General features: G+C 39.9%; 2 protein-coding genes across 3 annotated transcripts; both read left to right on the top strand.

Moving 5' to 3' along the window:
* Positions 1-239: 239 nt before the first annotated feature.
* mus81 (MUS81 structure-specific endonuclease subunit) lies at positions 240-12,241 on the top strand. Of its 2 annotated transcripts, XM_058395523.1 has the most exons (17): positions 240-756; positions 837-966; positions 3,786-3,907; positions 3,994-4,110; positions 4,224-4,304; positions 4,412-4,500; positions 4,858-5,037; positions 5,208-5,378; positions 5,458-5,585; positions 6,456-6,568; positions 6,656-6,775; positions 7,805-7,900; positions 7,976-8,116; positions 8,239-8,342; positions 8,444-8,527; positions 10,887-10,997; positions 12,102-12,241. In XM_058395523.1, the coding sequence occupies exons 1-16, from the start codon at positions 619-621 to the stop codon at positions 10,951-10,953; spliced, it is 1,881 nt and encodes a 626-aa protein (XP_058251506.1). In that variant the 5' UTR covers positions 240-618; the 3' UTR covers positions 10,954-10,997; positions 12,102-12,241. The 2 variants fall into 2 exon arrangements, with proteins under 2 accessions (XP_058251506.1, XP_058251505.1); XM_058395522.1 differs by lacking the exon at positions 12,102-12,241 and having other exon boundaries at positions 10,887-11,093.
* On the top strand, positions 12,141-21,492 carry LOC131356470 (transmembrane protein 151A). The gene is made up of 2 exons (XM_058395524.1): positions 12,141-12,282; positions 17,686-21,492. The coding sequence occupies exons 1-2, from the start codon at positions 12,226-12,228 to the stop codon at positions 19,468-19,470; spliced, it is 1,842 nt and encodes a 613-aa protein (XP_058251507.1). The 5' UTR covers positions 12,141-12,225; the 3' UTR covers positions 19,471-21,492.
* Positions 21,493-22,772: the final 1,280 nt, after the last annotated feature.

Here is a 22,772-nt window from a genome sequence, read left to right as displayed (position 1 = left end):
GTATAAATTTCATAATGTATGCTCTAAGAGAACAATTAAAACTACAGTACTTTTTTAAAGGAAAAAGTACTTTTTAAAACAGTTTTCTTTAAAACGTATGTTGCGTTGCATTTAACATTCTAATATATTGTGCCATGATAGTCGTGATGTTAGATTTTAAATGGGTTAGGGAGGGACAGAGTTAAACGGTCGACTTTTTGGAGGAATTGGTCGTACAGATCTGGCAACCCTTCTACGTCCTTTGTTTTCAAAAACACTAGCGCGGAGATCATGGCACACAACCACTGTACTGGGTAGCTGTTTATATATTACACTTATATATCGTAATAAAAAGACACGATGAGTATCATATGCTGAAGATATTCGACATTATAAACACGTACTTTTTTCCTTTACAAAAAAAAGTTGTGAATTAATGTTCTGGTACTCTTAACTTGTTAGCTACCTCTGGCTAATGTTTTGGTAGAAAGTCTGATCTTAATTAGCTTGCGTATGATATTACTGAGACGTTCCACGGCAAGCTCAGTGTTGGTTGATGTTCATTTGTACCAGCCAGGGGATTTTGTTGTTGTTGCTTAGTTTTAGTGGATCAGGTGGCTGGTCTCACTGTGTGTCCACATGCCATCGGAAGCAGTGCGTCTGGGCCGGAAGCGGCCCGTGCCCTCCTGCCCTAACCCGCTATTCCTCCAGTGGCTCACTGAGATGCGCGATCACGCCAAAGAGAAAGGCCTCAAGACCCAGTACGTCTATCAGAAGGTACACTGCTGTTAACATTTCATTAATAAAGTCATCGTTGCTGTTGGTAATACAGTGCGTCCTATTGTGTTCTCTTGAAGGCCATAAACTCTTTAAAAAAGTATCCCCTGCCACTGAAAAACGGCAAAGAGGCCAAAATCCTGCAGAACTTTGGGGACGGGATCTGTAAGATCCTGGACGAGAGGCTTGAGAAACATTACAGAGAAAACGGTAAGGATGAAATGAACAGCTGTTTCACAAATGTGATCTGATTTGATTGGTGGACAGGGTAACTTCTGCATCCCCAACGGACACATGGTAGTTCTCTAATGCGTCTCAAACATTTTACCTTCAAAACATCTCACAGACTTTCATATCCAAAGAAGAGACTTATACAAGTACTTGAAAAATATACAGTATACACCGATCAGGCATAACATTATGAGCACAGACAGGTGATGTGAATAAGACTGATTATCTCCTCATCATGGCACCTGTTAGTGGGTGGGATATATTAGGCAGCAAGTGAACATTTTGTCCTTTGCAGTGGTCAGTATCTATTAAAAGTGTCCTCTAAGTCTTTTAAGTGCTGTAAGTTGCGAGGTGGGGCCTCCCTGCTGCTAACATCTTGGTGCCAGATACCACAGCACACCTTCAGGGATCTAGTGGAGTCCATGCCTAGATGGGTCAGGGCTGTTTAGGGAGCAAAAGGGGGACCAACACAATATTAGGCAGGTGGTCATAATGTTATGCCTGACTGGTGTATGTCATTACGGTTGTGCAGGTGGACCCAGGTCTAAAGATACCAGCAAGCCAATCAGAAATACGAGTCCTTTCTCATACATAAATAAACACATAAGGAAGCACTTAATACATACTCTGTGCATGATTGGCATTTGTTAAGTGCATATTGAAGACTTGCATTTTATTATTATCCAGTACAACTTATAAAAGATGCAACAGTGCAGAGTTCTTGGAGATTTCTAATCTGAAAGTGCGATATTTTCCTGGATTTTATTCAAAAGCTTAGTTTAAACCCTAAGGGGTAAATGTGAGAACAATAAATACGAAGGAGTAATGCAAGAAAGGATCAATACAAAACATAAGTACACACAACAACCCCACCACACCCCCATAAGTGGTAAACTTGATAATGTTTAAAGAGGAGCACCTACAGTGAGGGAAAAAATTATTTGATCCCCTGCTGATTTTGTACGTTTGCCCACTGACAAAGAATTGATCAGTCTGTAATTTTAATGGTAGGTTTATCTGAACAGTGAGAGACAGAATAACAACAAAAAAAATCCAGAAAAACACATTTCAAAAAAGTTATACATTGATTTGCATTTTATTGAGTGAAATAAGTATTTGACCCCTTTGCAAAACATGACTTAGTACTTGGTGGCAAACCCTTGTTGGCAATCACAGACGTCAGACATTTCTTGTAGTTGGACACCAGGTTTGCACACATCTCACATCTCAAGGAATTTGAGCCCACTCCTCTTTGCAGATCTTCTCCAAGTCATTAAGGTTTTGTGGCTGACCCTTCAGCTCCCTCCACAGATTTTCTATGGGATTAAGGTCTGGAGACTGTCTAGGCCACTACAGGACCTTAATGGGCTTCTTTTTGAACCACTCCTTTGTTGCCTTGGCTGTGTGTTTTGGGTCATTTTCAGGCTGGAATATCCATCCACGACCCATTTTCAATGCCCTGGCTGAGAGAAGGAGGTTCTCATCCAAGATTTAACGGTACATGGCCCCGTCCATCATCCCTTTCATGCGGTGCAGTTGTCCTGTCACCTGGGGATGGTGTACTTGGAGTCATAGGCAGCATTCCTCCTCCTCCAAACACGGCGAGTTGAGTTGATGCCAACGAGCTGGATTTTGGTCTCATTTGACCACAACACTTTCACCCAGTTCTCCTTTGAATCATTCAGATGTTCACTGGCAAACTTCAGATGAGCCTGTACATGTGCTCTCTTTAGCAGGGGGACCTTGCGGGCGCTACTGGATTTCAGTCTTTCACGGCGTAGTGTGTTACCAATTGTTTTCTTCGTGACTATGGTCCCAGCTGCCTTGAGATCATTGAAAAAATCCTCCAGAGTAATTCTGGGCTGATTCCTCGCCGTTCTCATGATCATTGAAACTCCATGAGGTGAGATCTTGCATGGGGCCCCAGACCGAGGAAGATTGACAGTCCTTTTGTGTTTCTTCCATTTGGGAATAATCGCACCAACTGTTGTCACCTTCTCACCAAGCTGCTTGGCGATGGTCTTGTAGCCCATTCCAGCCTTGTGTAGGTCTACAATCTTGTCCCTGACATCCATGGACAGCTCTTTGGTCTTGTAATGCCAGGTCCTTACCGGTATAAAAGACACCTGGGAGCCAGAAATCTTTCTGATTGATAGAGGATCAAATACTTATTTCACTCATTAAAATGCAAATCAATGTATAACTTTTCTGAAATGCGTTTTTCTGGATTTTTTTGTTGTTATTCTGTCTCTCACTGTTCAGATACACCTACCATTAAAATTACAGACTGATCATTTCTTTGTCAGTGGGGAAAAGTACAAAATCAGCAGGGGATCAAATAATTTTTTCCCTCACTGTATAATCCTGTTGGGATGGCTTGGAGACAAGGGGTTGTTTAGACAGGACAGGAAAGCTTTAGACGCATAGCGTAGAAGAATTTTTTGTTTGTTATTTGTGTGGCAGTGGATCGAAACAAACTGTGCTTTACCTTGAACATTGCGAGGCACTTTGAAGAATCAGTGTAGAATTTGTACATGGAAAACAGTGGATTGATTGAATGTGGGCAGGTTAAATATAAATTGGGCTGCTGCATTCTGGATCAGTTGTAACATCAATTGACTTAATGGCCAGCCTGGAGCAAGACAGTAATCAAATCTTGAGATTATGAGAAACTGAACAAGATGTACCTCGTTGAACAAAAAAAATTTTTTTTTCTGATTTCCGATGGTCTACAGTAGAATCCTGCATGACCAAGCAAGGTGTGATCATTCTCTCCTATCTATTTTCTTTCGTCATAGGTGCCAATGCTCCTGTTCACAGCCTTCCACGTAGTGCTGAACCCTGCAGCAACAACCTGCCTTCCACCAAATCATCATCACACTGCTCTAACCTTCCTGCTGTAAAGGGTGGAAGAAATATGGTGACTTTCACATAAATCCACACCATATCTCAGTTCTTGTTTATTTTTATCACGTGTGTCTCATAAACACTTTTTTGATTTTGCAGAGTAAGGCTGAGGCCGATGTAGGACAGGAGAAAGGAGGAAAGAAGAAGAGGGAGTATGTGCCTCAGAAGAGATCAGGAGGCTATGCTGTTCTGCTTACATTGTACAGACATTCAAAGGTATAACACACTGTTGTGGATATTGTGATGCCATAGGCAATAAGTAATAACTGAATTCATGAGTAAAAGTAAATATATATGTGACTTAAATGTTTATTTTCTTTGTTTTTCAGATACCTAACAGTAAAGGCTTCATGTTTAAAAATGAACTACAGACCGAGGCACAGTCCCTTTGTGATAAATCCTTCACTGTAGTAAGTACAACTTTAAAAATATATATATATATAAATTTTGTAATGTAATTTCATAGAACTGCTTCATGATGAGTGCAACCAGTTTTCACCATATATGATGTTTGTAGCCTGATCTAGGTAGTAAATACACAGCCTGGTCTTCAGTAAGCACCCTCATTCAGAAAAACTTGCTTTTGAAGACACACAACCCTGCCAGGTAATCCCTCACTCCTCACTGCTGTGGAATGTGTATATTTTATTCTAACGTCAAGTATCAGTTTCTGTCTTAGACATGCAGAGCTATGTCTTTTAATATAAAAATCACAGAATGATAATAGAACTGTCCCAAAATAAAATACTGTTTTTACCAGCATTTATCAGGAACATATGTGGGCTTCTTGGCTTTTTTTCTTCCTCCTGGTGCATGAATGAAGTACAAACTATAAAGACATCCATGCATGATCTTTATGATTGAGCAGAATCAGCTCATCACTGATTGTTACTTTGTCTTATTGTACTTAGTAGCTGCTCCTGTCTTCTCATTCCTACGGGTTGTCTCACCTCCATTTGTTAGGTACTCATTGACAGAGCTTGGTATGGCTCTAGCAGAAAGACTAGAGTCTGGAGAAAGAGGAGGAGATGATGGACAAGAGGAAGAGAAGAAGAGTCAGGCTGAGGACTCAGGGGATGGACCGGTTACTGTAGACCTGACTCTGGATGAAGACAAAGAAGAACATGAAACTGAAGATAGCTGGTGAGAATGAAATTAATCACTTGAATAAATAAGTGAATTAAGATGCTGTGAGTTAACGTGTTTTGAGTGTGGCCAAATATTATAAAAGATACTGAAATATCAGTGTAAAATACTTGCATGAGTATCAAGTGTTGAAATTAGCTTTAGAAATTCTTATTTTTATATTTCAGCATCCCAAGAGATGTGTCTAGCAGAGCTGTGTCGGGAACACATGTAGGGAGTGCTGCACCTGACTCTGGTCTCTCAGAAAAGTATCACAGCTCAGAGAAAGGAAAAGCTGCTTATCTTCTCCCTGGAGACTATGACATTGTGCTGTGTGTTGACTTTATTGAGACCACTGGGTAAGTGCATGACATTCAGTTCTCTATCACTGTTGTGAATATATTTAATATTACTTATGAGGTGCTTTTTACCTGGCAGAGGGAACACGGCACGCAAACAAGAACTGGTCAAGGAACTGCAGAGAAACGGTGTGACCTTTGACATCAGGAAACTAAATGTGGGAGACTTCCTGTGGGTTGCTCGTGAGAAAGTGGCACCTGTGCCTGGTAATCTGCCACTCCAGCTATCTTTGTGTCTCACTCTGACACTCACTTGATTCTAAACACATATATACATATAAACTCCTTATTTATTCCTGTGTCCTTATGGTGTAGGTTGTTGTTTTAAGATTAAAATTATTAGCTACTAGATAAATAAAGATAGATATATAAAGATATAGAAAGCTGAGGGATGATTCCTTGTGTTTCCTTAACTACAATAGAGCTTTTGAGTTGTAGTGATGAATACCGTAGCTGTTTTCTCAGATATTCTTTAATACTTACTGACGATTGAAGTACAGAACATGGGAGAACTGCAGTCAGGTCAGCTTGTCAAGTGCTTCAGAAGGAAGTGGAGTCATCACCTGGTAAAGCAGTTTTACTCCAAAGCTGTAAAACAAACAAAAAAAACCCCACTGTCCAGGTTCTTCAAATACTTTTCTCATAACTGAAGTACATTCATTGTTTCAGCAGGTGGCGCTATTATTTTTGTGGCAGTCAGTACATGCACCACTTTAGTCCCATTGTTTTCTAAATGGTACTCACTGTGCTAATCCTATAACAATAAAATCTATTTTATATATCTTATTGTGATAAAGCTTTGTAATAAAACAATATACAATAGTTAATGCAAAATATAGTAATAAAATAAATATATTTTACATTTATAATAAAATGAACCATAAACCTTTTGTGGTTTACCACAAAGGCATTTGTTTTAAATCTGAATTGATTATTATGTAGGAAACTTACATTCTTACTTATTGTGTAATATTTTTATGGTTTATTTAATTTCTCATTATTGTTACAATTGTGTGTATGGCATCAGCATATAGCTTTAATACCGAAGTTTATTCATGGCTTGTTGTATAAATTAAGGTCAGTTGCGTCCACCTGTGGCAAAGGAGCTGGTCCTTGATTACATCATTGAGAGGAAGCGGATAGATGACCTGTGTGGAAGTATAATGGATGGACGCTTCAGAGAACAGAAGGTATGACCCTTAAACACTTCAAATAGCCTAGTTTACTAAATCAGTCAGATTTTTAAATTAATTTGGTTTTATTTCTCTCTCATTCAGTTCCGTCTGAAGAGGTGTGGTCTGCATAAACCCATCTACCTGGTGGAGCAGTGTGGTTCAGCAGCAGCACATCTCAGTCTGCCAGAGAGCACTTTGCAACAAGCTATAGTTAATACACAGGTATACACACACACACACACACACACAAGTCAAGACTCAGTATGAAATCACAGTAAGGCATAAAAATGGATTTCAAATATAACATGGAGTGTGGTGGAGATATTATCAAAAATCCCTCAATATATTACGTTTGGAGTGGTTATTTTAATGAACATAGTTCTTATAGAATAGTCTTTTTATATGACATGCTAAACACAACAAAATTAATTAACAATAATACTATTATATATACTTACTGTCTACTTTATTTGGACACTGGCACATTCATGCACTTAGCAGATCGGCCAATCACATGGCAGCAGTTCAATGCAAAAAATGAGGGTAAGAGCTTTAGTTCATGTTCACATCAAAGATCAGAATAAAGAAAGTATAATTTCTGTGACTTCAAATGTGGCATGGATGTTGGTATCAGATGGACTGGTCTGAGTATTTCACAAACTGCTGATCTCCTGGGATTTTTACATACAATGTGTCTAGTGTTTACACAAAATGGTGCAAAATACAAAAAAGATTGTGTGAGCGACAGCTACGTGGGTGGAAACGCTTTGTTGATAAGCAAGGCCAGAGGAAAATGGCCCGGATGGTTTGCCAGGAAGGATATATTAACTGAAATAGCCACTCTTTACCACTGTGGTATGCAGAAAAGCATATCAGTATGCACAAATCATCAAACCTTGAGGTGGATGGGCCAAAACTGCAGATGACCACTTTGAAGCCAAGAACAGGAATCTGAGGCTGTTATGGGCACAGTCTCAGAAATTAGACAGTCTTCAACTGTCCAGTGAGTTTATTATAGATTTTAGTGAGGTTGAGTATACAATGAGTGATTATAGAGTGGGTGGATTTGGAGTGGCGCAAACAGGAATAGGAATATGTAAGTGGCTAATTATAGAGAGGGAACACAGTTGCTGCTTAGGAAGTGTATGTGAATATAATTATTATAAATAAGGTTGAATGGACCTTTTGGCAGGTCATGCTTGTGATTCCTGTATATTTTGAATACCTCACATCATTTTGGTATGTTTCCAGGTGGTAGATAACTTCTTTGTGAAGAAAGTTCAGGATGTTAAGGAGTCAGCTGCCTATCTCACAGTCATGACCAGATATCTGCAGAAACTTTATCAGGTCAGTCTGAGGTTGAGTGCCATATTGCTTTATTGCCATGTGTAATTTTTCTTGACTGTATTATTTCTCTTCCAGAATCGAACATTGTACTATCGCTCCAGAGAACTGGAAGGAGATGGAGAGTGTGACATGGAGAATGGAGGCAGGGAAGGAGAAAACCCTCGCTGCTCGCTTATCTCCTTTTCAGACTTCAACTATGGAGCGTTGAAAAACAAGGTACAGTGTGATCCTGCTAAAATGACGTTTAGAGGACTCCTATTTTATAGACATCTCTTATAACTTCTGCCTGGACCACACTGGACCAGTCTGTGCTGAATCTACCTTGTATGCTCTTACAGTGTCAGACAGTTAGAGAAGTTTTTGCCCGACAGCTGATGCAGATCAGTGGAATTTCTGGTGACAAAGCGGCTGCTATATTAGAGCACTACAGTACAGTAAGCAGGTATGAGCAGTATAAACAAATAAAATGATTCACTGTTCACTTTCTCACTGCCTAATTTCATATTGCCAGTATGATATAATAACACTGTTTCCCTTTTTCAGTTTATTGAATGCATACAACCAGTGTTCCACTGAGGCAGAGAGAGAAAAGCTCCTCTCATCCATCAAATATGGCAAACTTAAAAGGTTTGTTTTCTGCATTTCTTTCTCTTTCTTCATTTCACTAAACATGTTGTCTGTAAAGCCTCTGGCCACTCACTGCTTTTCACATTCCAAATCAATATGGATATTTAAGTGTCATATTTGTGGCCATATTAAAAGCTGATGGAAAGTGCCCATTGCCAGCTTTACGAATGGTATTTGGAGGTTAGTAGAGCTGAAATATAACCACTAGCCACAAATATCAATGATCCACCTAACCCTAATCCTGTTGATTTTACATCATTCCCTGAACTTGGAGGAACTTGGAGTCTAAAAGATGACTGAGATCACGAGTAGGAATCTTGAGTTAAGGGGCCATTATTTTTGGCCCTAATTAAATAAAATTCAAATATGTCTTATTTACATATGTTTAAATATACCTATATCAATTAGATACATATCTGAAAGTTTGCACTTTGTGGTCATGTTCATTATTTGTTTATTATATGGTGGTAAATATATTTAAATAGAAAAGAATGCATTTTCATTTAAAAAGTAGGTTACATTTATCAGAACCTTATGGTATTTTTTTGTTTAATTTGACTTTTTAGCCAAATGTAAGCATTTCAGAAAGCATAAAGGAATAAAGATGTATTTTAAGTGCAAAATCATTTTGCCCATATAGATCTACAGAAGGTCAAATTTTTTCATACCTATATGGGTATATACATTTTTTAGCCCATGCAGAACCTATGGTGCCTGGATATAGCCCTTATGGGGCCCTTAACAATAAATTTGTTAATTCATGGACCTGACTTTATATCATCTTACACACAATAGGAGTAAACCCAGGAGCTGAGGCTGGTGATAGCTGCCTGCTAACAAGTAAATACACTATATTGCCAAAAGTATTCGCTCACCTGCCTTGACTCGCATATGAACTTAAGTGACATCCCATTCCTAATCCATAGGGTTCAATATGACGTCGGTCCACCCTTTGCAGCTATAACAGCTTCAACTCTTCTGGGAAGGCTGTCCACAAGGTTTAGGAGTGTGTTTATGGGAATTTTTGACCATTCTTCCAGAAGCGCATTTGTGAGGTCACACACTGATGTTGGACGAGAAGGCCTGGCTCTCAGTCTCCGCTCTAATTCATCCCAAAGGTGTTCTATCGGGTTGAGGTCAGGACTCTGTGCAGGCCAGTCAAGTTCATCCACACCAGACTCTGTCATCCATGTCTTTATGGACCTTGCTTTGGTCACTGGTGCACAGTCATGTTGGAAGAGGAAGGGGCCAGCTCCAAACTGTTCCCACAAAGTTGGGAGCATGGAATTGTCCAAAATGTCTTGGTATGCTGAAGCATTCAGAGTTCCTTTCACTGGAACTAAGGGGCCAAGCCCAGCTCCTGAAAAACAACCCCACACCATAATCCCCCTCCACCAAACTTTACACTTGGCACAATGCAGTCAGACAAGTACCGTTCTCCTGGCAACCGCCAAACCCAGACTCGTCCATCAGATTGCCAGATGGAGAAGTGCGATTCGTCACTCCAGAGAACGCGTCTCCACTGCTCTAGAGTCCAGTGGCGGCGTGCTTTACACCACTGCATCCGACGCTTTGCATTGCACTTGGTGATATATGGCTTGGATGCAGCTGCCGGCCATGGAAACCCATTCCATGAAGCTCTCTGCGCACTGTTCTTGAGCTAATCTGAAGGCCACATGAAGTTTGGAGGTCTGTAGCGATTGACTCTGCAGAAAGTTGGCGACCTCTTCGCACTATGCGCCTCAGCATCTGCTGACCCCGCTCCGTCAGTTTACGTGGCCTACCACTTCGTGGCTGAGTTGCTGTCGTTCCCAAACACTTCCACGTTCTTATAATACAGCTGACAGTTGACTGTGGAATATTTAGGAGCGAGGAAATTTCACGACTGGATTTGTTGCACAGGTGGCATCCTATCACAGTTCCACGCTGGAATTCACTGAGCTCCTGAGAGCGACCCATTCTTTCACAAATGTTTGTAAAAACAGTCTGCATGCCTAGGTGCTTGATTTTATACACCTGTGGCCATGGAAGTGATTGGAACACCTGATTCTGATTATTTGGATGGGTGAGCGAATACTTTTGGCAATATAGTGTATGTGCATAGACCTACACTCGTGGGAAGACCCTGTCTGCCACCAAATCTATATCTCACTGTATTACATAGATTCCAGAAACCTTAAGAAGTTGATTTCCTGTTAAACAGTATTACATTGAAGGATACTTACAGAAAGTCTATTTTCAACTTAAACCTATATTATACGTCTGTTCTGCAATGGGTTTTACTTTTGTGTCTTACTGTAAGAAGTATGCAGGCTTCACAGTTGTAAACTAATGTAACCTTCGTTCTTTTTTTTTCCAGAAACATTGGGCCAGCGCTTAGTCGGACTGTATACCAGCTTTACTGTACAGATGGACCGCTATCGTAACTACACAGTATTGCTGACCATTCTTCATCAAACTGCAGTGCAATGTAGTGTGCTTGTGATGCTGCTCTTTATTCCCTAACCAATTTTTTTTTAGAGGATTTGCAAAATACTTGAATCAAATAAAGATTTGTATTACATTATATATTTATATTATATATTACATTATATATTTGTATACAATTCTTTATATATATATATATATATATATATATATATATATATATATATATATATATATATATATAAAAGAATTGTGTTACTGTAGATGGAAATGGTTTGGTTAAAGTAAGAAGGAGAACAGTGATTGCTTGCACTCGTTTTCTATACTTGCTCCACAGTGTTTTAGATATTCAGTATATTTGCTCTCATCTATTTAATCGTGGCATTATATAGAAACTAGCTGTGTGTGAGTGGAGGTGTTCTCACTCAACTGAAGCACAACGTGCTGGGGAATATAAACAGTTTCTGGCATTATCCGAGCATGTGCATTGTAGTGAAACCATGGTGGCAGTGAGTAAACGCTAGACAGGTAGATGACGTCAGCACGTACAGAAGGATTTAATTTATAGGAAAGTCTCTGTGGCTACGTCCCAAACCGCCTACTCTTCTATTAATTAGTATGTCAGTATACCTTACCGGTGATACCCTTCTTATAGGGTAGTATGTGGGTTTGGACGTAGCCCATGTGTATCTATTGTTCCTCTATAGGCCAGGAGGAGAGCGGAGGGAGACCTCTGATGACGTGCTCAAGGAGAACAGCATGATACAAAAAAAAGGAAGCGCAAAAGAAAAAAAATAATAATACCGCACGTTATCCCTCTTGTAGACAATTTTATAAGGATCGTATTTTAGAAATGCAATAAGCAGAATGCGTTTTTCTCCCCTTTGAATATCGAAGATTATTGCATTAATATATTTAATTAATTAATTAATTCAGCCTTCCCCCTCGCCTCCCTTTAGCAGACGTAAACAGCTTCACCTCCACATTGTCATCCTCGTAATAACGCGCCGTTAAAAAAAATAGAGATGCAGGCTACAGACTGGATAAAATGGGCCGATTCGAGAAATTGCATTTACGGATCGTGTGAAGAGCTATCTATTGAGAATTAGTGTGGTGGTGGTGGTAGTTAGTGCGGTTTGTCTCGCAGCGGCGCAGGTGTTGGAGCGGATGCTGAGGCGGCGGATGGGGTGAGTCTGGCCGGAGCGGAGCGCTCCAAAAGCGGGCTGCTCCTGAGTGAGGGTCCGCTGCAGCCGGAAAGCTGAGCGGGAATAATGCAGGACGCGGCGGACGGAGAGGAGCCCATTCTGGCTGGGACTGCCAGGGAAGAGGTGAGACTGGCTTGTTTTGGGAAGGGAGATACGATGAATCCCCATTGCGCTGGGTAGGAATTACAAGCAAAGCGGTTTTATTGTGACACAGAGTCAACTGCTCTCCATTATCACTGAGAAATGATCGGTCACATAGGTAAAATAAATGGGGAGCTAAAATGACCAACACCGGGACGGACTGCTTCATGATGCGTGTCCCCTTCAGCATCCTCACCGCACTCCTGCATTGCAGTTAGGAGGAAATGCGCTGCCGTGTTTATTCATCATTTTCTCGTGCTGCCTTCATTCTGCTCGTTTTCCCGTAACAGATCTTTATTTTGTGTCAACTACGGATAAGAAATCTGTCTCACAGGTACGAGACGGATGGCACTGGCCAAATAGCGTCTCTGTGTTTTTTTTTTTGCCTGAAGACAGACTCCCGCTGCTATCTCTCAGCATGAAAAAGCGCCGTGCTCTCTAGGCTTTATAAACATACCAAACGAATCCTTCTTCACTTTCACTAAATGGTAGTTGAAATCTAATAGGCCTACTAGCTTAAGTGATCATAAAGACCATAAAAGTCCTGACGTAAGTGTGAGCATTTCAGTATTCACTGTCCGGGAACAGATTACTCTTTCATTCAGGCCTGTAGGCTAATTTGTTCTTAAAAGAGCAGAACAGTTATAGACAAACCTAGACAAAAAAATGTAATCCATATTCCACTATAAATTACACGAAAAATTACAAGATTTATTTGTTACTTTGCTATGTTGCTCTTTATTTATTAATTTAGTATTCTTAGTAATTTATTGTGTGTGTGTTTTGTTTTGGTTTTTTTTTAGATGCAAGATGCCTTAGAGCAGGGGATAAACTATTTGTAGTTTGGGGATTTTTTTAACTGCATATTAAATTCCTACTGCCTACCTACGCCCATCAGGCATAACATTATGACCATCTGCCTAATATTGTGTTGGTCTCCCTTTTTCTGCCAAAACAGCCCTGACCCATCATGCACTGTGTATTCTGACACCTTTCTATCAGAACCAGCATTAACTTCTTCAGCAATTTGAGCAACAGTAGCTCGTCTGTTGGATCGGATCACACGGGTCAGCCTTCACTCCCCACGTGCATCAATGAGCCTTGGCCGCCCATGACCCTATCGCCAGTTCGCCACTGTTCCTTCCTTGGACCGCTTTTGATAGATACTGACCACTGCAGAACGGGAACACCCCACAAGAGCTGCAGTTTTGGAGATGCTCTGATCCAGTCTTCTAGCCATCACAATTTGGCCCTCGTCAAACTCTCTCAAATCCTTACACTTGTCCATTTTTCCTGCTTCTAACACAAAATGTTCACTTGCTACCTAATATATGGGTACAGGTGATAATCAGTGTTATTCACGTTACCCATCAGTGGTCATAATGTTATGCCTGATCTGTGTATATTTATTCAGGTTGGATTAAACTCATTCACTTCAAGTGATCAGTCAAACAAGCTAAAATTAAAACAAAAAAAGTCAATAATAAATGTAATAACTTACTAAATGACCCACTGACTGCTTCATGTTTATGAATCACTGCCACATGAGTCATGAAACTGATCTCTATTTGTCAAGGTACACTCATCATCTATTTTAGGAACAGTTATCTATTTATCCAATCATGTGGCATCAGTGCAACAAAATTGATAAAGATACAATTTAAGAGCTTCAGTTAATGTTCAGATTAAACAGTACAATTGAGAAGAAGTGTGATCTTTGTGACTTTAACTGTGGCATGGATGTTGGTACAGATGAGCTAGTTTGAGTTTTCCAGAAACTTCTTATCTCCTCGTGTCTCTACAGCTTACACAGAATGGTGTGAAGAATAAAACATTGACTGAGCGACTGTTCTGTGGGTGGAAATGCCTTGTTGATAAATGAGGTCAGAGGAAAATGACCAGATTGGTTTAGGCTGCGAGGAAAGATATAGAAACTCATACAATCAATCTTTGTCAATCTCAGCATGCACAGAACATTGAAGCTTGAGGTGGACGGCCTTTAACAGCAGAAGCCCACTTCAGGTTCCACTCCTGTCAAACAAGAACAGAAATCTTTTTCCAGTCAACACATTGAGTCAGTGCCCTTGATATAGATAGGCTGACGAGAACCCAAAATTTGTGATGTGCATGTTGAGATGCTTTTCTGCTCAGTTTTTGTTGTAAAGAATGATTTGAGTCAGCTGACCCTGTCTGGTCATTCTCCTCTGATCTCACTCAGCAGCAAGGTGTTTTAGTCTACAGATCCTCCCTTCCATACCATTCTAACCATTAAACTGGTTAAAGTCACAGACATTACACTTTTTCTTAATTTTTGTTGTTTGACCGAAGCTTTTAAGCCTATATCCACGTTTTTTGCACTGCATTGCAAATGTGAACACATGCATTCCTAATAAAGTGGACAGTGAGTGTATATCAGTGTTAATCTTGAAGCCATAAATATACATATGTATGTGTAATAAAATATTATTTTCTGATTTTTAATAATACTAATATTCTTATTATTTATTAATCTATAATATATATAATTAAACTTATCATTGACAAGTAAAATTGAGAATGTCAGGGCACTCAGCAATCCATTTTTTTTTTTCAGCAATCCCCAAAAGAGGCTTAGACCAACAATTAATATGCAATTAATCTGTAGGTGTGACAATGGTATGTAAATATTGGCAGCCATTGGCTCCTCAGATATAAAGCGCTAGTGTACTCCAATCTGAAGTCTTTCATTAGTGTGACAGACATTGGTAAATCTTCAGTGTTGAAATAACATCTGCATTGTTCATATGTACACTGCAAGTAAGTACATTCAATACAGTTGGTGTTTATTTACCTCTGTTGTTGTGATAAATACTGCATTATCATGTCTTTATTAATTTGTCTAATACTTAGAGCTAGATTAAGACTTTAGTTAGAGACTAATCACTTGATAATGGCTTCTATTAGACCACTGAACACTGGAGAGTGGATAAAAACAGATCCTGCCCACCCCACCACCACCTAAACCACATACACAGAGAGAGAATTCTTAATTGCTGAGCTAACCTCCTGTGTCTTATTACAATTGCAGGATGCAGTGTCTTGAGATTTCACAGTGGTAGAAACTGAGAAGGTTGCACTCCACAGTAGCATGTAATGCAGTTTGCATTACTGTAACATAGTAACTTTACAGCATGTCTGGCTGAGTAAAAGGAAACATGACAGTGTCTTTGGACAGGAGCTATATGGGGCTATGAATCTCACTCGAAGCCCACATGAAAACCTGAAGCCCATTATTCAGATGCTGTAGAAAGCAATGCCAGGAAATATGAAAAATATTTTCTTAATTTTTATTATCACTCAATTCTGACTTTACACCAAAGTATTGTCTGTATTTCATAAAAATATAGTAGCCTCATCCAGGGAGAAGGATTTATATCATTTCTACCCTGTCAATACACTGTGCTAGTCTGGGTTTGTCCCAAACACACTGTCTCACACTAATGAGAGATTGCAGAAAATGAAAACATCTAATTATTATAAATATGTGTTATCCAAGTATACAATCAAATAAGGATTGATAGCCCAATTAAATATGCTTAGTGTTTGTGATGCTGATTTCCACACTTTGGATTTAAAATGAGCATTTATTCAAACTGTCCTGGTTTTGACAATTCAGTAGACTTTTAATTCATAATTTCTTTCATCAGTGCTTTCCTCTAAATGTGTTATGCTGCCCAATGAGGCAGCATGAGCAGTAGTCTGAACAGATGCAAATGGCTTACATCTCTGGGAGGAAGTGTGTATTAGCTTTCACACTCCTCGGTTGGTAACTGTCCTATGATGGGGAAAGCTGGCTGGTGGGTGGGTCTCAGTTATGCTCTCTCACTATTGTTGTAATCTGTGATTGTTTTTTTTTAAGTGTGTTCAGTATGATTACTCATATTTCATTTTTCTGCTTTTGTTGATCTTTCATCAGTAGAAATGTTACTTAACAAATACCACATTGTAAAAGAGATAAACAAGACAAGAAGCCAGTTTGTCTCTAAAGATACTGGACAAAATGCAGCTAATGTTACTGTCTAACATCATAGTAATACAAAGCATTTAGATTAATGATGATTATACTGACTTTAAGTTCCTGGTTTATGGTTTCTAATGGCTTCCCTCTGCTCAATACCAATCATGCATGCCTTTACACTCCACAATGCTGTTTTCCAAATGTAATCATATCCCCTGCTGAAACATTTTAGCTATCCTCATATTGCCTTTCAGGTGAGATCATGAAATTGCCAAGAATCTTAGAGCTAAAATAATATTATTTGAATGATTATATAGCTGGATGACTGCCAGTAAAGCTTGTATTTCTGTATAGCCAGCTTAGCTGGTAGGTTTTAATGAAGGTAAAAGACAACAACATTATTTTGCTATTTGTTTATGTGAAATCTTGTGCATTTTTATATTGATTACAGCTGGGGCTAAGCAAGACTGTTTAAATTTTTTATTTTGCTGAGAAATATGCAGTACTGTTCATTCATTTGCTATTTATAAATCAATTGGCTACATTCAGTCTTTAAATAGAGGCATGGCAAGCATCTGAAATTTTAGACGCACAAGCTGTAAATAATTGATTGCCAAATTTTTCATTTTTCCCTCATGGTGTACTGCTAGAAATCCTCTGGGAGTGGATGTGACTGTATAAGTCAGAAGGTATGACAGAGCACATGAACCCTGTTTCTTCCTCCCTGTGGGATAAGAGTGACGCTATTATTGGCCGTTATGCTAGGTGGCAGCAGAAAGTGCTGTGTCTTGCTGGAATAGTAATTGTGTGACTGGTCTCATCAATAGGCTAATTTAAGAGATAAATAAGAGAACCGTTGATTCTGATTAAAAGCACCTTTTTATGCTGATGAAGAAGCAGCTTCATCAACCCAAATCATTCCTAAAAGTCTCTATTAGAAATGCAGCAAAACTTAATTAACTTAACTTAACTAAAAAAATATCACATATTAGGTACGAGAGAAGTGTCTTTATCAACAGCCTCAGATTATTCACAGTAAACTCAAAGTAAACTGCCTATTACCTTTATGAACTCAAATCACGCTAATAAATTTAATAGTTGAGATTATGTGTCACCAAGACCCTGTGCTGTTTAAAGTATATAAAGGGACTTATTAATAATTGAATAATCAAAACGTCTATTGAGAAAGTAATGGGCACTCTGGAAATCAGTGGCTTCATCTCACCCCATCACTATCTCCTCCCCTATGTTTCAGTGTACATTAACAGTGCTGACATGCCTCTTCCATAACAAGAAATTTTTACTGCCATGCCTTTTTCATAAAAACACGTTAAATTCCTTTTTCTGCTTTTCTCTTGTCTTTCCATCCCCTTTCTTCTCTTCTACAGCAGCGTCCAGTGAAGCAGTCCCTGGCTAGCTCTCTATGTCGGGAATCACATTGGAAGTGTCTTCTCCTCACACTGCTTATGTATGGTTGTTTTGGCACACTGACCTGGTGTGGATTATGTAAGGTTCCTGTCCTCACAGTACCTGTAGAGCTTGCAGCTACAGTATTGGAAAATGAAGACCAGTCTACAACTTCAGCTGCTGCTAATACCTTCAGCCCTGATGAGTTGGCTCTGGACAGCCCTTGCTCAAGTGGCTATGTCTACATTCCTCTGGCCTTTCTGGCAATGCTATATGTTGTCTACTTGGTGGAGTGCTGGCACTGCTACTCCAAAACTGCAATGCTGGCTCAAGCAGAGGTTGCGGAGGTCTATGAGCGTGTGCAGAGACTTCAGCAGGCTACACCATGCATCTGGTGGAAGGCCATCAGCTACCATTATGTGCGAAGAACCAGACAGGTAACACGTTACCGCAATGGAGACGCATATACCACCACACAGGTGTATCATGAACGGGTCAACACACATGCAGCAAGTTCAGAGTTTGATTATGCTAGGTTGGGTGTAAAAGATGTCTCAAAGGAGCTAAGGGGCCTCATGGAGCATCCAGCAGTGCGCCTGCGCTTTACAAAATGTTTCAGTTTCTCCAGTGCCCGAGCAGAGGCTGCCTACCTCACACAACGTGCACGGTTCTTTGGGGAAAATGAAGGCTTAGATGACTACATGGAGGCACGGGAGGGAATGCACCTGAAGAATGTAGACTTCCGTGAACATATGCTGGCCTTCCCTGACCCCGCTCGACAACCCTGGTATGCACGCCGGAGGGTGTTCTGGCTTGCCTCAGCTTTGCTGCTGTCATGGCCACTTCGTGTTGTGGCAGAATATCGCACTGCGTATGTGCATTACCATGTAGAAAAGCTGTTTGGCGATGAAGATGACAGCAGCAGAGGGGACGGAAGTGACAATGGAGGAATCAATGAGAATGTAAATGGACCTGGAGGAGGTGGCATTGGATCGAGCTACCGTGCCATTTCCAGGGTTAACACCGTTGACATGACAGAACTTGAGTGGCACATTCGCTGCAATCAGCAGATGGTTCCCAGTTATTCTGAGGCACTGCTGATGGATCCTGGCACAGATGGTAACCAAGGTACTAACCCGCCTCCCCCTGGGGCAAACTCCAATACGGGAGGTCCTACGTTGCCTGTGGCCTTTGCCTCAGCCTACCTGCTCCAGAGCTGCCCTCGCTGTCGCCGGTCCACTAGCAGCATGTCACTTCCTTCCAGGCTGAGAGGCCCAACAGCAGCTTTGCTTACTGGCACTGTGGCTGGGATGAGGGCTAGCGGAGCAGGAGGTGCTTCTGGAGGTCCAGGCAGGCTTGTGCTAAGCAGAAGTGGCTTTTCATTGGGTCGTCTCCAGGCCACACGTCCCACATCTCTGTTCCATTCCCGCAGTGTGGGTGGAGGTCTAGGAGGAAGAGGGGAGGAGGGGGGAGGTACAGGAGCAGGAGGTGGAGGGTTTCTTGGTTTGAGCTCAAGACAGGATGAGGAGAGTAGAGGGGTGTTAGAGGGAGAAGGGGAGGAGGAAGAAGAACAGGGAAATGAGGTGTCTAGGGAGGAGGAGAGAGAAAGACAAGAAGAGGAAGCAGAGCAACCTGAAGATAGCAACAGAGATGAAGGAAGAGAGAGTGAAAGGGATCGGCCTCCTGCATATCAGGATGCATTTTTCTTCCCTGTGCTAATAGTGCACGGAGAGGAGAGTTGTCATTCAGGTGAGGACATCTCTTAAACAAGAAGTTCGACTTCCAGAAAAAGGAGAAAATTGGAGGATGGCTTTATTAAGATAGAGGTAGCACTGTTTTTCTAGGGAGGTATAAGGGACAGTAGGATCTGATAGCCTTGGTTGTCATGTAGAAATGCTGTGGAGGTTGGAAAATATGACTCATAATATCTATGCAAGATTGAGAGAAGTCAGGTTAAATAAGCGAAAGATACTTAATTAGTTCTTTCTCCATTTGTCATGTTTCAAAAAGAAGAATATTAGAGAAGGAAGAAGACTATGAAAGAAACAAATAAAAAAAGAAAATACCTGTGTACATTTTCCAAAGAAAATACATCACAGAAATCATAGCTCATAATACAAGCATTTCTGTTTCTGGTTTTCCACTATCAAGTAACTGCAATGATAGACTTATAATCTTCAGGTACAACAAAATCACCGTAAATGCAGCCTTGGAACCCAAACGGACCACAGTCTTCTGGAAGACACCCCATCTGTGCATGTAACTTAAAGTTACCTCAGCCAATGTGCTAACAACAGACTTGCAATTTACAGTATATCCCATTTTTCAGCAACAGAAGCATTACAACCCTGTTTTCTGACCTCCATCTATCCAGCTTAGTCTGGTCTTCCTCAAAACATCCTCAAAAACTCCCGTGTTGCATGCTGTTTGTGGAGGCTTGGCCGAAGCAAGATGATTTTGGGAGATCTGTTGAACATGCTGTGGAGCTTTAGCTCATGAAGGAAGAAGTGTTCCACCTCTGTTGTATAGCTTGAACCAAGACTTCTCATTTAAAATGAGAATGCTATATTCTGGACATGAAATGGCTCTGTACCTAGTTGATATGACAAGCATAAAAACGTGGAGAGTGTTCTCAATGCTGGAAGCTTCATCACATCACTTTGGTATAGTGAAGCACATTATGTTTTGGGTACATTTGCTATATTAGTAAGATTATTTGTTCTGTAGTGTATCACCAGTTTTGCCTCATGAAGGGCTTTGCTCAAATACTTTGCCTCACATAGACACCTTGTTTTATGGGACGTTATGGTGCAACCATACAATACATTGCCTTCCATTATAGCCTCTATACTTGTCTCTCATATTGTGTCACATTAGCATGAATCAGCTAATCATTAATGAAAATGGTTAGTGTGCCAAGAAATACTCACTGATTGCTAATAATTGTATGTATCAGTGGCCACAGTCTGTACCCATTTTGCATATAGGGCACACATCTACCCAACATTTTTTTTATTTTTGCACAGATACTCATAACACCATATTTCCTGTTACTCAGTCCTACATGTTATATTTGTTTGAGTGTTTTTATGTTTGTATGTATATTTGATGCCTTTCTATATTTAGTGCTTGTGGATCTGGGACTCATACTACAGTTGCAATATGTCACTACTCAAGCTCTATTGTTTGTCATAGGATAAGCAACCATATTTGGCAGGTTCACATTTTCTCACTCTGAAAAAAAAAAGAGAAAAAGAAAAAAATATGATGCTTTTAAGCTTCAGCTCCATGGATAGTTAGAGGTTCAAACACATCCACTCAGTCATTCACTCAGTTATGTGAATGGACATGCTATCATTTAAAAACATGCAGTCTAAGTAGACCTCCTAGTAGCACTCACAGGATTCCATATTTGGGGAAAAATCAAAGAGGGAAAAAAAATGTTCAGGCAATCTTGTCAGAATGTTCTGTGCTGCATAATGAATGTTGACTACCACTGATGTTTTAATGAGGAATCACAGACAGAAGATATGCCACAAGCATTTAAATAAGAGGTTTTGCTCCACATATGTAAAGGCTTTAAACTACAGCCACATTTTACAAGTGTAGATTTAACTAAACTTGTTCGATTAATTAACATTCCAGTGCAGACAACAGCTGATTGTTATGTGTGGTTGTGGAGTTGATATACAAGAGTAAGGCAGCTGAGTGTGTTTGTGTGTAGATGTTTAAAATAAATGTGTGATGCTGTTTTAATTTTAATTCCATGTCAAGGCTTGTGGTGGTGGTAGGGGGTGGGGGGGTGGGACGGGTGAATTCTGGAGGAAGGGGAGAGGAAAACTTTGAAGCAGTAAATATAACAGCTTCATTTGCTTCCAAAACTGTGTGTAGCCCAGAAGAAACAGTACTTTCCACTCTGGGAGAATGTGTCGAACATTGTTAGTGATTGTGCAGTATGATTCATCTGGAATGGATGGATAGGCTATACAGTATCCCTTTAAAGTAAATAAAGTCAACTAGTAAGTGAATAGCTACTTTAACACATCAAATATCTTACAAAGATTCAAATTGTTCTATTGTAGCAAAGATTGTTGATCTGATAGGTATCAGTTAAGGAGATTATGATGATGATGATGATGATGATAACTGATAATGACATTTATGCTATAATAAAACCAGACTGCTTGATTTAAAGCACCTGTTTTGTGTCATGATTATTACTTAGCTCGTTATTCATAAAGTATTAATTCATTCAGTAGTTAAATGATTTGTTGACATTGTATATATTTTGTGAACTGCTGACAATATTTCGCCTAAATTCAAACTATAACTATTGTTATTTAGAGTGTATATTTAACGGAAATGATAACACATCAAAATAACCCAAGATCATGCAGTATTTGCTGAGCTTTAATAACTCAAATAAAAACAAAATGCAAATAATTTGTAAATGAATTGTGTTAATGCTTTGGCTATATAACATTAAGAAATCAGTATTTGGTGGAATAACCCTGATTTGCATGCGTTTTGGCTCCATGCTCTCCACCAGTTTTTCACATTGCTGTTGGGGAACTTTATACCACTCTTTTCGCAAAAAAGCAAACAGCTCAGCTTTGCTTGATGGTTTGTGACCATCCATCTTCCTCTTGATGACATTCCAGAGGTTTTCAATAGGGTTCAAATCTGGAGATTGGGCAGTGGTCGTAAGTTATTACACATTAAGGTAAGTTGTAGTAAAGTGTGATTTACATTCTCAGGCCATCTGTACCTGCTTGTGTAAACACGCACAAGCCACCAAGCCCTTATTTGAATTTTTACTGAGCCACCGTGTGGCCATTTCAGGTATTAAACTAAGTGATTCAAGAAGAAAGAAATCCAAAGTGTTTTTCAGTGAATGACCACTACTGAGCTGCTGAGTAGGATTAAATTCTGTCCTTGGAATTTACTGTTAGCTTCAAGCCTCAATAAGCCTATTTTTCACCACTTCAAGCCCACATGAACACTCCTGCTTTACACTTGGATGGCCTGACCTGCAGAATAATGCTTAAGAGTAACAAGGTAAGTTTAT

The sequence above is a fragment of the Hemibagrus wyckioides genome, linkage group LG07 (assembly GCF_019097595.1).
Source record: "Hemibagrus wyckioides isolate EC202008001 linkage group LG07, SWU_Hwy_1.0, whole genome shotgun sequence".
NCBI classification, from domain to species: Eukaryota; Metazoa; Chordata; class Actinopteri; order Siluriformes; family Bagridae; genus Hemibagrus; species Hemibagrus wyckioides.
This window is presented reverse-complemented; position numbering and strand designations above follow the sequence as displayed.